Below are 13,981 nucleotides of genomic sequence, written 5' to 3'. Positions count from 1 at the left end.
TGAGAATCTCATGAGGAGTTAGTAATTTAAGTATCCAACGAAATGATTCTTAATAAGAAAAGCAAATGCTTCATCCATAGTTGTAATCTGATCGATGAGCTTCTGGTAAAAGCTAATTCCATGTGACTGATTGAAGCACCTCTCCTGCAGTACATTTCGTAGCTGGTTCTTGACTATTCCTACGTCGGCATTTTTTGAGAGATCTTGTATCAGCTGAAGGAGGTTGTCATATTTTTCTTGTAATTGATACGCCTGATCTGTTAGTACCTCTGATGCTTTCTCTACCATTGAAGTCATAACTGTAGAAAAGAGAGGGTATGGTGGTATGAAAGGGCAGTGAGATTGAGAGAGAGAGAGAGGTGTTTCACATTGATTTTATGTGTTAGTTAATGTTTCTATGAAATCAACAAACTCCATTTTACCTGTGGTTGTGCTCCAAGCAGGTGCTGTATAAGTTGATGATTCTTTTGCAGGTCCTGTATTTAATGAATATATTGATTATAGGCATTACATTTTTCGCATACATGCATTTGTTGCTGTTTGGAATTTATTGGTCTAATATAGCATGATACTGAAAATTATATGTACATCTATGCACCTTTCTTTTATTTACCTATTTCAGTACTTTCTGTAGTTTTAGATGCTTCCTCCTTCACTTTTTCTTCATATTCCTGAGCCATTCTGTCCTCTCCTATTACTTTGAGTCTCAGTGCCTCAACCAGTTGATTGTGACTAGCTCCTGGTTGACTTGCAATCCAAAGACGAAACATTTGTGTTCTTTTATCTTGTGTCTCAGATTTTTCACTTTCTATATCATGGAGCATGTCTGAGTCAACTCCTAACTGTATGCCCAACTGATGCCATCTGCTTGTCCTCACTATAGCACACATAGTCTTCAGATCTAGTTTACCATTCATAATTGAGAGAGGAGAAGCAGCCATATAACTTTCAGGCTTTTGGCAACCGTCTTCTTCAAATGTCTTGTCTTTCAGAAATGGGAGTTTTTGCATGTTTGACTATTGCAATTGGGCATAAAAGCACTTCATACCATAGTGCCATATATAGTAGTATTAAATTAGTGTAGTGTAACAGTATTAGTGTGGGGATGTCAATCTATGTATGTGTAGTAAATGTTTCAAATGTTTTGTAAATGTAGTAAATTAACCTTTGCTTTAGCATTCATTGCATTTGTGGCTTCCAAGCGTATCATTAGCTTCAATACCAATCTTAATTTTGCTTAACGACAGGTAATGGCTCTGTTTTTATCATTTTTGTAGATGTGTATCATTTTATTAAGAAACGACATGTTGAACATTTTTATGAGGCATATCATTCTCATACTGGCAAACACCATCCACTGTCAGTAGTAGAGGTAAGAGAGAGAGAGAAACTGATTTAATTGTTATTATTATTATTATTATTATTATCATCAATAGGTAAAAAGAGAGACAGCCAGGAGCAATGTGATGATGAACGATTGAGAAAAAAACTCTAAATCAAAGTTACTTTATTATTATCTATCTATGAAATTTAATTATATATACATGTACATAACATCCCTTATAGAGGATGCTATGTATTTTCATTGTCAAAAAATTAATACTTCAAATTTTGGATTTTAAAAAATTATGTAATGTACATGTACATAGCTCTACATTGGAAACAGTAAAGTCCTCATAATAGAGTAAGTTTAAGATTAATTTTATTAAAATTACAATTGTTTGTGACAGCTCATTCACAAAATTGATGTGCAAATACTTAATCTATGAAAGGTACATCCTTATTGTACTTATTTGGTATCACTTTTTAAAATACAGGAAGCTGGCGTGGTTTGTTGATATCAGAATATCTTTAAACAAGGTATATTTATTATGAGTTAATGTTGTTATTATTATTAATTTTTATAGGCGCATACATGTGTACCAGTAAAAGAAGAAAAAATATCACTTAAAGTAACAACTACCATGTACCGGTATCTCCCTGTTAAAATAAGTGGGTGTGGTTTGTTAGTAGAGCTTATGTTTTACTCAGGCTGAAATTTTTTGAAATTTTGATGGGCCTACTGCAAAACTGGATGCATGTAAGTAACAACTATATACCTATACCTCGTGTAGGTGAGGCTAATAATTTTGCAATATTTATGAGCAGCATGCAGGAAATTATTCAAATACTTATACATTTATTTGTTTGATCATTAAAAATACATGTACATGTAACCAAAAAGTCACTCATGTTTCACTATCAATACTGAGGCCACTGTCTGTGCTTGGAAAAGATTTTTGAGAATCCTCAAGTTTTTTTGATGAGACTTTTACTGATACTTTTCTTCTAATTTCTGTACTAAGTACTCTTTCAGAAGTTCTCTTACGATCCTCTAGTCTTTCCTTCATTTGTATTTCTGACTTAAGTGAATCAATTTCTTCTAAAAGCTGTTGAACTTTATCTTCATAGGCTTTACTCTGTATAGAAATTGTCTCATTTTGATTTTTAAACTTTTCTTCGTAGTACTCTTTAATTTTATAAAGGTTCACACGCTCTGTTGCTTTTGTTATTGCAATTTGTACAATGTAGTACGCTTTGTCCCTCAACTGCTCTTGTTGAATCCTCAACTGGTCTTGTTCAGTCCTCTTTACTTTTTTTAGCAATAAAAAGTACTGACACTGCAATTCATCTCCCTCCTCTATCAACTCTCCTGTTGATGCTTCTCTCAGTCTCTCTGCTATTTCCATTGTATAGGAAGGAGTTTCGATTGTTATTCCATTTACTTTAAGTCTTTTCATGTGTTCTTCATTGCTTAGGAATCTCATAACTTTGAGCAGGTGAACAGGAAAAATGGCATAAGTAATTAGTATGCATTTGTAGCCAATACTTTGGAGTAGGTGCTTGTTTTCTTTTAGAAATGGTATCCATTCATTTAGATCTTTTTTGTTTCGGGTTTTCCATTTTTGTGAAAGACTAATAACGACAATTGGTAGTCCTACAACAGTGCCTGGGTTTAAATGAGGGTTTTCATCGAAAACCTCAATTAATTGGTAAAAGGCAGGCTCTTCAATGAACTTACAATAGTGCTTCTCATACTCTAGTACTTCGTCTTGTGCTTCTTTGTACCTATCTCCACATATAACTTTTCTTGAGAATCTTATGAGGAGGCTATAATTTAAGTAACCAATGAAATGATTCTCAATGAGAAAGGCAAATACTTCATCCATGGTTGTAATCTTATCAATCAGCTTCTTGTAAAAGCTAATTCCATGTGACTGATTGAAGCACCTCTCCTGCAGTACATTTCTTAGCTGGTTCTTGACTATTCCAACGTTGGCATTTTTCGAGAGATCTTGTATCACCTGAAGAAGCTCGTCGTATTTTTCTTGTAATTGATACACCTGATGTGTTAGTACCCCTGATGCTTTCTCTACCATTGAAGACATAACTAGAAAAGAGAGAGTATAGTGGGATAAAGAGAGAGAGAAGGAATTTTGTTTTGTGTGTTGTGATTTCTGTAGTGAAGTAGAAACAAAATTACGTTAGGAAAGCAAACATGTTTATATGACAATAACTGTCATAACATTCAGAATACAAATTGACGAAAACATCACCTCTGAATTTATCAACAATTACAATTATTGATTAATTCAAAAGGGATATTTTTTTATCTGCATTCCTAACTGGGTACATGCACCTGAGCTATGTCTATTACAGTGACTCCTCAAAATTTTTTAGCCTTCATGATTATTGGTGGTGCATTAATTTGCACCCTGTTCCTACTCCAATGTACATTTTGTGTACGGTATGTACCTGTGCTTGTGCTCCAAGCAGGTGCACATGCTGTTGAAGTTGATGATTGTTCTGCAGCTCCTATATAATAGAATCTATTAATTTATTATTGTATTTGTTGCAGTTTGTAATGCTCTCTATATAATATTTTACCAATTTGAGTAGCTTCTGTTGTTTTTGTTTTCTCTTTCACTCTTTCTTCATATTCCTGAGCCATTCTGTCCTCTCCTATTACTTTGAGTCTCAGTACCTCAACCAGTTGATTGTGACTAGCTCCTGGTTGGCTGGCAAGCCAGAGACAAAACATCTGTCTTCTTTTATCTTGTGTCTCTAATCTGTCAGTCTCTATATCTTGCAGCATTTCCTCATCAACTCCTAGTTGTATGCCCAACTGATGCCATCTGCTTGTCCTCACTATAGCACACACAATTTTCAGATCTGGTTTACCATTCATAACTGCTCTAGCAAGCTGAGGAGAGAGAGGAAGTGTAGGAGAAGGACTTATTCTTTCTGCCATTGTCAGACCTTACATGTATTTTCCAACGGGGAATGTAATTTTATTGTTGCGTATACCAACAGGAAACTGAAATGAATAATACGATACAGCAAATAAACTGACCTTATGAAGTAATAATGTGTGATTATGCATAGGTGTGGGGGAAGCTAAATTTCCTGCTTTTCAGCAGGAGACCCGAACTTTTAGTAGATAAATAATCAGTATATCACAGCTTCACTTTGTAAAATGTGCATAGTGTTTGAGTTAAAGTCACAAAATAGCATTAAAATATGACCGGAATTAGGCATGCAGTATAGCTGTTGACAACACCTTTGACAGCACACATTAACCCATTTACAACAACGTAATCTACCCCACAATTGCCTCAGTTCAAATGTTCACAATGTCTATGTTTAGTTTATTTACCTAGTTTACATATCAGTGGCTTTTGTATACTAGGCCTACCTGCTTCTGAATACACCATTTGTGACCTACCATGAGAAATGAACTGGCAGGATATTTATGTATCTCTAACATGGAACTGTAAATAGTATACATAACATTTCCCACCAAACGTTTAATTTTTTAATAGTATAATAATAATAATCATAGTAGAATACTGGCAGTAGCTCTAGTACTATGATTATTATTATTATTATAGATGTAAAAACATTAAAAAGATGAACGTAAGCAAATGAGAAAAGTAAGGAAGAGAAACACTAGCAAAGGGATAGACAAATTTTCTCATAAGGAATATTTTGCCTATTATGTTTCTACTTCCATATCATACTTTGATATTTCTAATGTCTTTGCATACAGCAATTGACTAAAAATTATTACAGTTCTTGTAATTAATATCTATGCATTGTTCTTTACAGTATTATTTTTTATTACATTTTTAGGTGTAAGCATTTTATAAGGCACATCACAAGCTCATACCAGCAATTCTCACCGCACACTTTTAACACTGAAAGAGAAACAGTGGTAGGTATTTTATTCTTATATTTAGTACATGTATTATTTTCTTACCTTTTTTGTAAACTAGAGAAAGTAGTCTCTAGAGAAGCAGATCCATTGAGAAAAGTCTAGCTGATGCTATTAAGATTTAAATTTCATTTATTATCAAAAATTGACAGTATGAATTTTCAAAAATAGTGATCATTGTAGAAAGTTAAATTTTCCCTGCTGCCTTTCCATGTAATGTATACCATATAGTGTTTAATGTACAGTACATCAGAAATGGGGTAGTATGAGGTAAAGAGTATAAATTGACTAAAAATTTGTTTTAACACTTGTTTATGCCCTTACAATGAGGTTATTGGGTGTGGTTTACTGGTTTGTTGGCTGTACAGTAAATTATGAATTTTGGAAAGGAAATTTTGTAATTCAGCCTTTATTATATGTGTACTAGTAATTATGCAATGGTTATAATAACAATGTTTAGACCAACCAAATCCAATTTTTAATTGTAGAAATTATAGTCACTCAGTGTTTGTGTTCTTTAATTGGGAAAGGGGAATTATCTTGTATAGTGTAATTACTTCTCCAAAAATTTGCTACTTTTTAAAAATGGTCGTAGCTTGAAAATTTTTAGTTAGAATCATGTCACACTTTCTACATAGCATAAGGACATCAATGTGTATCAAAAAATGTAATAAAAATTTGGTGTGATTTTGGAGCCAATTTTCTGAAAAAACCATGGGCTATATATATATAGCCTTGGGTATTTTTAAGTAATTGACTCATTAAAAAAATACCATCACTTAAATAATTTTTGTTGGACTTTCCTTAAACTTTCTACATAGCATAAGGGCAGCATTATATATCAGAAAGTGTAATAAAAATTGCAGTGATTTTGAATTATTGTATAATAATATTATTGTTATTTTACTATTTATTTGATTCATGTCATCCTTCAGTGAGTAACTCTGACTCTTCACTGGCCAGTGACAAAAGAAAATAATAATAATTGATGATAAGGTACAAAACTAGAACTAACTTAAGTTATTTATTCCCTCCAGAAGGAATCAGCTGTAGCTATCTCCTCCATTATAGCAAGAGAGATGTAATTATAATAAGGTAAGTTGGTGTGGTTTGTGGGCAGAGCTTATGTTTTACTGTACTATAGATTGAAAATAGTGATAACTTTTTGAAAGTTTTGAAAGAAATTTTTTGTACTCCATCTACTGACAACCTTTTCGAAAGTATGTGTACATGTAAAATAATTAATAAAAATAATAATAAATAATAAATAATAGTATAAATAATAATAATGATAATAATAATAATACACATAATGATAATTAGTGCCCATAGTGTGGCCTCAATTATTCAAGTAATATTAAAATTTTGTGTAAATCTGTCACAGCTCGCAAGAATTTTTCAAAATATTTTACTTAGAGACTAGCTGAATAACAAAGAACTCTCTTTCAAATAAGGCCAACTGGCTTTATATATGCACAAATTATTAATAATTAGTTAATTAATTAATATACATTAATGGTAATAATCCAGTTTCTATACAGTTCCATGACAAAATCGCTAAAGGTTGTAATGCAAAAGTTACTGTGGTATGTAATACATGACTCTGCTGGTGCAGGATGATCTTTGTGTAGTGTAACCACTGTCAAGGCCACTGACTATATCGTCATAATCATGGGATGTCCTTAGAATAGGTTTTTTCAACGAAGCTTTTAGCATAGTCTTAACTTTTTTTGTCGAAGCTTTTCTTTTAATCTCTGGGTCGAGACCCCTTTCTGATCTTTTGCGTTGATGTATTCTTTCAATCCTTTCAGTATCAGCCTTGAGTAACTCCAGTACATCCTCAAAAATCTGCTTTTGAATTGTATTTAACTTTTCCTCATAGGACGTCTCAAATTCATCACGTGTCACACGCTCTGTTGCTCTTGTTACTGCAATCTGTACAATGTAGTATGCCCTGTCCCTCAACTGCTCTTGTTCCATCCTCTTTACTTTTTCCAGCAATAAAAAGTACTGACACTGCATTTCATCTTCCTCCTCCTCTACCAACTCTTCTGTTGATGCTTCTCTCAGTCTCTCTGCTATTTCCATTGTATATGAAGGAGTTTCGATTGTTATTCCGTTTTCTTTAAGTCTTTTCATGTGTTCTTCATTGCTTAGGAATCTCATAACTTTGAGCAGGTGAACAGGAAAAATAGCATAAGTAATCAGTATGCATTTGTAGCCGATACTTTGAAGTAGGTGCTTGTTCTCTTTTAGAAAAGATATCCATTCGTTTAGATCTTTTTTATTTCTGGTTTTCCACTGTTGCGAAAGGCGAATGACAACAATCGGTAGTCCCACAACAGTGCCTGGGTTTAGATGAGGGTTGTCATCAAAAACCTCAATGAGTTGGTAAAAGGCAGGCTCTTCAATGAACTTACGATAGTGCTTCTCATACTTTAGTACTTTCTTTTGTGCCTTTTTGTGCCCATCTCCACATATAACCTTACTTGAGAATCTCATTAGAAGATAATAATTTAAGTAACCAACAAAGTGATTCTCAATGAGAAAAGCAAATACTTCATCCATGCTTGTAATCTTATCGATTAGCTTCTTGTAAAAGCTAATTCCATGTGACTGATTGAAGCACTTCTCCTGTAGTACATTTCTTAGCTGGTTCTTGACTATTCCTACGTCGGCATTTTTTGAGAAACCCTGTATCAGCTGTAGGAGCTTGTCATATTTTTCTTGTAATTGATACGCCTGATCTGTTAGTACATCTGATGCTTTCTCTACCATTGAAGTGATAACTGGGAAAGAGAGGGCTTTATGATTTTACAATAGTGACATTTGCAATCAATAAATTTCATGCTGTGTATACCTGTGCTTGTGCTCCAAGTAGGTACTGTTAAAGATGTTGATACTTGTGCAACTTGAGCTCCTAAGTCTATATGAAATATTTATTAATCTGTGGCCTTTTCAAAATTTTTTTACATTTAATGTAAATACCATCTATCTGGAAAGTTTTACTGTAATTTAAATTTTACTGGATTAGAATTTCACAAAAAATTAGATTACCCATATCATTACATGCCACATTCAATAATACATGACACAGTCTTATTTAGTAAAAATTAAATCACTAAAACACAAAAATTTTCTACCACACTAATTTTCTGATCTATACGGTAGTTTATACCTGTTTGAGTAGCTTCTGTGGTTTTAGATGCTTCCTCCTTCACTTTTTCTTCATATTCCTGAGCCATTCTGTCCTCTCCCATTACTTTGAGTCTCAGTACCTCAACCAGTTGATTGTGACTAGCTCCTGGTTGGCTTGCAATCCAAAGACGAAACATCTGTGTTCTTTTATCTTGTGTCTCTGATCTGTCATTCTCTATATCCTGCAGCATTTCCTCATCAACTCCTAGCTGTATACCCAACTGATGCCATCTACTTGTCCTAACTATAGCACACACAGTCTTAAGAGCTGGTTTACCATTCATAACTGAGCTCAAGCTGTTAGGAGGGAGAGGAGGAGTAGGAGAAGGACTTCTTTTTTCAGCCATTGCAGCAGGTCGTTTTATCTTTTCAGGGTTCAATAGTTACTAACCTCTTAATCTTTTTCAAACAGCAGTGGTATATCACATATGACTGTTGTGATAACCTAAACTGTCACAACTGTAGTACAATTGATAGTATTGTTATCTTGCATCATTGACTAATTCCCTCATAAGGAATTCCTGCACATGACGAGCTTATATCAGCACTGAATTCTCACCCTACACTTTTAATACAAAAAGAGAAACAGTGGTAGGTATTTTATTGTTCTATTTATTATTATTTTCTTTCCTTTTCTCTTTTGTACACTAGAGAAAGCAGATCTATTGAGAAAAGTCTGATGCAATTATAAGACTTCAATTTCATTTGTTATCAAAAATTGACAGTATGAATTTAAAAAAATTATTATGTCGGTAGAAAGTTAAATTTTCCCTGCTGCATTTTGCCATGTAATGTATACCCTATAGTGTTTAGTGTACATGTACATCAGAAATGGTTTAGTATGAGATAATTTAAAGAGTATAAATTGATTACAAATTTATTTCGAAACTTGTTTATGCCCTTACGTTTACAATTGTTATTGTTATTTTACTATTTATTTGATTAGTATCATCCTTCAGTTAGTAAATTTGACTCTTCACTGGCCAGTAAAAGAAAGAGAATAATAATAATGGATGATAAAGTACAAAACTAATTCCTAACTTAAGTTATTTATTTCTTCCAGCAGGAATCAGCTGCACCTATCTCCTCCATTATAGCAAGAGAGCTTATGGTAATTATAATAAGGTAAATTGGTGTGGTTTGTGGGGTGGAACTTATGTTTTGCTGTACTATAGATTGAAAATAGTGACAATTTTTGGAAGTTTTGAAAGAAATTTTTTGTATTCCATCTATTGACAACCTTTTTGAAAGTATGTGTACACTAAATAATTAATAATAATAATAATAAATAATAAATAATAGTAATAATGATAATAATGATAATAATAATAATAATACACATAATAATGATAATTAGTCCCCATAGTGTGGCCCCAATTATTCAAATAATATTAAAATTTTGTGTAAATCGTTAAAGGTTGTAATGCAAAAGTTACTGTGGTATGTAATGCATGACTCTGCTGGTGTAGGATGATCCTTGTGTAGCGTAACCACTGTCAAAGCCACTGACTATATCGTCATAATCATGGGATGTCCTTGGAATAGGTTTTTCCAAAGAAGCTTCTAGCATCGTCTTAATTTTTTTTGTCGAAACGTCTGTTGAAACTTTTTTTTTCATCTCTGGGTCGAGGCCTCTTTCTGATCTCTTGCGTTGATGTATTCTTTCAGTCCTTTCAGTATCAGCCTTAAGTAACTCCACTACATCCTCAAAAATCTGCTTTTGAATTGTATTTAACTTTTCCTCATAGGACGTCTCGAATTTGTAACGTGTCACACGCTCTGTTGCTCTTGTTACTGCAATCTGTACAATGTAGTATGCCCTGTCCCTCAACCGATCCTGTTCAATCCTCAGCCGGTCTTCTTGAATCCTCTCTACTTTTTCAAGCAGTAAGAAGTACTGATACTGCATTATATCTGAGGTATCTTCTTCCTCCTCTAGCAACTCTTCTGTTGATGCTTCTCTCAGTCTCTCTGCTATTTCCAGTGTATACGAAGGAGTTTCAATTGTTATTCCGTTTTCTCTAAGCCTTTCCATTATTTTTTTGTTGCTTAGGAATTTCATAACTTTGAGCAGGTGAACAGGAAACATGGCATAAGTAATTAGTGTGCATCCTTTTCCAATACCTTGGAGTATGTGCTCGTTCTCTTGCAAGAATATCGTCCATTCATTTAGATCTTTTTTGTTTCGATTTTTCCACTTTTGTGAAAGGCAAATGACAATAATTGGTAGCCCCACGACAGTGCCTGGGTTTAAATGAGGATTTTCGTCGAAAAACATAATCAGTTGGTAAAAGGCTGGCTCGTCAATGAACTTACGATAGTGTTTCTCATACTTTAGTACCTTCTCTTTTGCCTCTTTATATTGATCTCCACATATGACCTTGCTTGAGAATTTCATGAGGAGGTAATAGTTTAAGTAACCAATGAAGTGATTCTCAATGAGAAAAGCAAATACTTCATCCATGCTTGTGATTCCATCAATCTGCTGCTTGTAGAAACTAAGTCCATGTGACTGATAGATACAATTGTCTTGCAATATATTTCTTAGCAGGTTTTTGACTATCCCTACATTAGCGTTTTGTGATAGTTCTTGTATTTTGAGAAGAAGCTTGTGATATTTGTCTTGTAATTTATATGCTTGATCTGTTAGTAAATCTACTTCTAATACTTTTTGTGTGATTGAATTGATAACTGGATGGAGAAAGAGAAAGGGGGAGGGGGTTGACGAAAAGAGAGAGGAAATGCTTTAAACCTTTGTATTATTGACTTTGTATGTTTTGTGATTTTGTATAAAGAGTAAATCTAAAAATTTTCTCTACTCATGTGTTGTGTCTGATGTGTAGATATGCATAGTTTGCATACCTGTGCTTGTGCTCCAAGCAGGTGCCGTTGAAGTTGATGCTTGCACAACTTGAGCTCCTGTATACATAATAATATTGATTTTAAGCATACCATTTTTACAGTTTGGAATTTTTGTGTGTATGATTTTTGTTGGCTTTTATTTCATACCTGTGTGATGGGTTTTAGATGCTTCCTCCTTCACTTTTTCTTCATATTCCCGAGCCATTCTGTCCTCTCCTATTACTTTGAGTCTCAGTGCCTCAACCAGTTGATTGTGACTAGCTCCTGGTTGACTATTGATCCAAGCACAAAACATCTGTGTTCTTTTTTCTTGTGTATCTGATTTCTCTGAATCAATTTCTTGGAGCTTCTTGTCATCAACTCCTAGCTGTAGACCCAACTGATGCCATCTGCTTGTCCTCACTATAGCACACACAGTCTTCAGATCTGGTTTACCATTCATAACTGAGCTCAAGCTATTGAACACTAAACTGTAGCTTAGGAGGAAAAGGGCATATCTGCGTATCTATTGCTGAAATAGAGGGAATTCATTGTTAGTTTTTATTCATAAGTTATTGTTTGTTTAATGACCACGTTATCACAGTGCAACATAGGCAATATGTTATATACAGCATTGCAAAAATAGAATAGATGTTTATTGTATTCAAGATTGCTATCAACATTTTGCCTTGGTTGTGCTCTTGGATTTTGTGTATAGCCCTTTTATCATGTAAGCAACATGATAACCAAGAAAAGAGTCTATTTTATTTTTGCTTGACAATAAAACCATGGCTTTGTTACATGGAAGAGGTAACAAAGCCTTGCAAATTGATTAAAGCAAAGTTGCCTAGCAGATATTTGGCTTCAAAAGTCTATGTGGGCAACATAGAATTTAATGAAGTTCCCTAATGGACTAAGTTCCAGATTTATTTTTAGCTTTAGGAATAAATTAGAATAACCCTACCCCGGCTATGACTTTACAACCTGCATTTTTATAGATGTGTACCATTTTATTAAGAAACAACACATTGAACACTTTTATGAAGCATATCATTCTCATACTGGCAAACACCATCCACTGTCAGTAAGAGGTAAGAGAGAGGGAGAGAGAATTGATTTTATTGTTATTATTATTAGGTGAAAAGAGAGAAAGCAAGGAGCAATCTAATGATGAACCATTGAGAAAGAAACTCTAAATCGAAGTTACTTCATTATATCTATTTATAAAATTTTAATTATGCATACATTTACGTTGCATTCCAATTATGAAGGATGTTATGTATAATCATTGTCAGAAACAATAGTGCTTCGATTTTTGTATTTTTAAAAATATAGTTTTTAATATGTAATGTACCGTATTCTAATTTTGAAACAGTAAAGTGCTCATATAGAGTTTGTGTAAAATTAATCTTATTAAAATTACAATTGTTTTTTGACAGCTCATTCACAAAATTGACATCCAACTAATTAATCTACAAGAGGTATATCATTATTATTTTTTTAATTATTGTTGTTATTATTATAGTAAAATACAAGAATCTAGTATGGTTTATTGAGGTCTGAAGGTATAAACAAGGTATATACAGATACATTTTGATTATTATTAGATCTATTATTAATTTCATTAGTTTGAGTTGCACACCTCAGATTGACCACTGTGACCACAAAAAGAAAAAATATACATAATGATCAAATAACTAACAATTCTCACTATCCCCCCTTTGTCTCCCTTAGCAAAAATCTGCTGCAACTAATGTCTTCTCTGACTCCCTGTTTTTGCTGAAATTTATGGCATAATAAATAGGTAAGTAGTGGGTCTGGTTTGTGGGTTGAGTTAATGCTTTTACTAGACTGAAGATTTTAAGAAATTTTGATGTGAGGTTTTTGCTCTATTTCTACCTACTGTCAAGCTAGTCTTGCCGACTACTGTCAAGCATGGATCTATTATACATGTAAGTAATAATTTTTCAATTTAATAGTTATGAGCGACATGTATGGCATCAATTATTAAAGTAATTAATGTGTTTGATCATTAAAATATAACGAAAAGTCACTCATATTTCACTATCAATACTAAGGCCACTGTCTGTGCTTGGAAAAGATTTTTGAGAAACCTCAAGTTTTTTTGATGAGACTTTTATTGATACTTTTCTTCTAATTTCTGTACTAAGTACTCTTTCAGAAGTTCTCTTACGATCCTCTATTCTTTCCTTCATTTGTATTTCTGACTTAAGTGAATCAATTTCTTCTAAAAGCTGTTGAACTTTATCTTCATAGGCTTTACTCTGTACAAAAATTGTCTCATTTTGATTTTTTAACTTTTCTTCATAGTACTCTTTAATTTCATGAAGGTTCACACGTCCTGTTGCTTTTGTTATTGCAATTTGTACAATGTAGTATGCCCTGTCCCTCAACTGCTGTTGTTCAGTCCTCAATTGCTCTTGTTGAATCTTCAACTGGTCTTGTTCCATCCTCTTTACTTTTTCCAGCAATAAAAAGTACTGACACTGCAATTCATCTTCTTCCTCCTCTAGCAACTCTTCTATCGATGCTTCTCTCAGTCTCTCTGCTATTTCCATTGTATATGAAGGAGTTTCAATTGTTATTCCATTTTCTTTAAGTCTTTTCATGTGTTCTTCATTGCTTAGGAATCTCATAACTTTGAGCAGGTGAACAGGAAAAATGGCA

The 13,981-nt window shown here is 33.4% G+C and overlaps 4 protein-coding genes and 3 long non-coding RNA genes across 8 annotated transcripts in view; 3 read left to right on the top strand and 4 right to left on the bottom strand.

Moving 5' to 3' along the window:
• Positions 1-6: 6 nt before the first annotated feature.
• On the bottom strand, positions 7-1,114 carry LOC109584927 (uncharacterized). Its single transcript, XM_020000842.1, has 3 exons — positions 614-1,114; positions 423-476; positions 7-299 (listed from the first exon to the last, which is right to left on the bottom strand). Exons 1-3 carry the CDS (start codon positions 1,008-1,010, stop codon positions 19-21), a joined length of 732 nt encoding a protein of 243 aa, XP_019856401.1. The 5' UTR covers positions 1,011-1,114; the 3' UTR covers positions 7-18.
• Positions 1,115-1,255: 141 nt separating this feature from the next.
• LOC109584929 (uncharacterized) lies at positions 1,256-1,609 on the top strand. Its single transcript, XR_002186232.1, has 2 exons — positions 1,256-1,372; positions 1,437-1,609. It is a non-coding gene; the product is annotated as an uncharacterized LOC109584929 (long non-coding RNA).
• Positions 1,610-2,228: 619 nt separating this feature from the next.
• Positions 2,229-4,543, bottom strand: LOC109584918 (uncharacterized). Its single transcript, XM_020000833.1, has 3 exons — positions 3,928-4,543; positions 3,796-3,855; positions 2,229-3,430 (listed from the first exon to the last, which is right to left on the bottom strand). Exons 1-3 carry the CDS (start codon positions 4,289-4,291, stop codon positions 2,229-2,231), a joined length of 1,626 nt encoding a protein of 541 aa, XP_019856392.1. The 5' UTR covers positions 4,292-4,543.
• Positions 4,544-5,177: 634 nt separating this feature from the next.
• LOC109584931 (uncharacterized) lies at positions 5,178-6,473 on the top strand. The gene is made up of 3 exons (XR_002186234.1): positions 5,178-5,254; positions 6,190-6,349; positions 6,399-6,473. It is a non-coding gene; the product is annotated as an uncharacterized LOC109584931 (long non-coding RNA).
• A 187-nt stretch (positions 6,474-6,660) lies between these two features.
• LOC109584924 (uncharacterized) lies at positions 6,661-8,865 on the bottom strand. The gene is made up of 3 exons (XM_020000840.1): positions 8,433-8,865; positions 8,115-8,180; positions 6,661-8,043 (listed from the first exon to the last, which is right to left on the bottom strand). The coding sequence occupies exons 1-3, from the start codon at positions 8,797-8,799 to the stop codon at positions 6,833-6,835; spliced, it is 1,644 nt and encodes a 547-aa protein (XP_019856399.1). The 5' UTR covers positions 8,800-8,865; the 3' UTR covers positions 6,661-6,832.
• Positions 8,866-9,405: 540 nt separating this feature from the next.
• Positions 9,406-12,601, top strand: LOC109584930 (uncharacterized). Its single transcript, XR_002186233.1, has 5 exons — positions 9,406-9,473; positions 9,519-9,577; positions 9,628-9,702; positions 12,292-12,384; positions 12,431-12,601. It is a non-coding gene; the product is annotated as an uncharacterized LOC109584930 (long non-coding RNA).
• Positions 9,796-13,981, bottom strand: part of LOC109584923 (uncharacterized) — an 8,909-nt gene continuing 4,723 nt past the window's right edge. The window contains exons 1-3 of one of the 2 annotated variants that reach the window (XM_020000838.1): positions 11,462-11,840; positions 11,315-11,371; positions 9,796-11,143 (exon numbers count right to left, since the gene is read on the bottom strand). In XM_020000838.1, coding sequence (XP_019856397.1) covers positions 9,885-11,143; positions 11,315-11,371; positions 11,462-11,756 — 1,611 coding nt within the window. In that variant the 5' untranslated portion in view covers positions 11,757-11,840 and the 3' untranslated portion in view covers positions 9,796-9,884. Of the gene's footprint in view, positions 11,144-11,314; positions 11,372-11,461; positions 11,841-13,981 lie in introns of those variants that run through there. The other variant, XM_020000837.1, reaches the window with a different exon arrangement.

Source organism: Amphimedon queenslandica, unplaced genomic scaffold (genome assembly GCF_000090795.2).
Source record: "Amphimedon queenslandica unplaced genomic scaffold, v1.1 AMPQUscaffold_13149, whole genome shotgun sequence".
Classification (NCBI taxonomy): Eukaryota; Metazoa; Porifera; class Demospongiae; order Haplosclerida; family Niphatidae; genus Amphimedon; species Amphimedon queenslandica.
The sequence above is the reverse complement of the archived record's forward strand: the minus strand, read 5'-3'. Positions and strand labels throughout refer to the sequence as shown.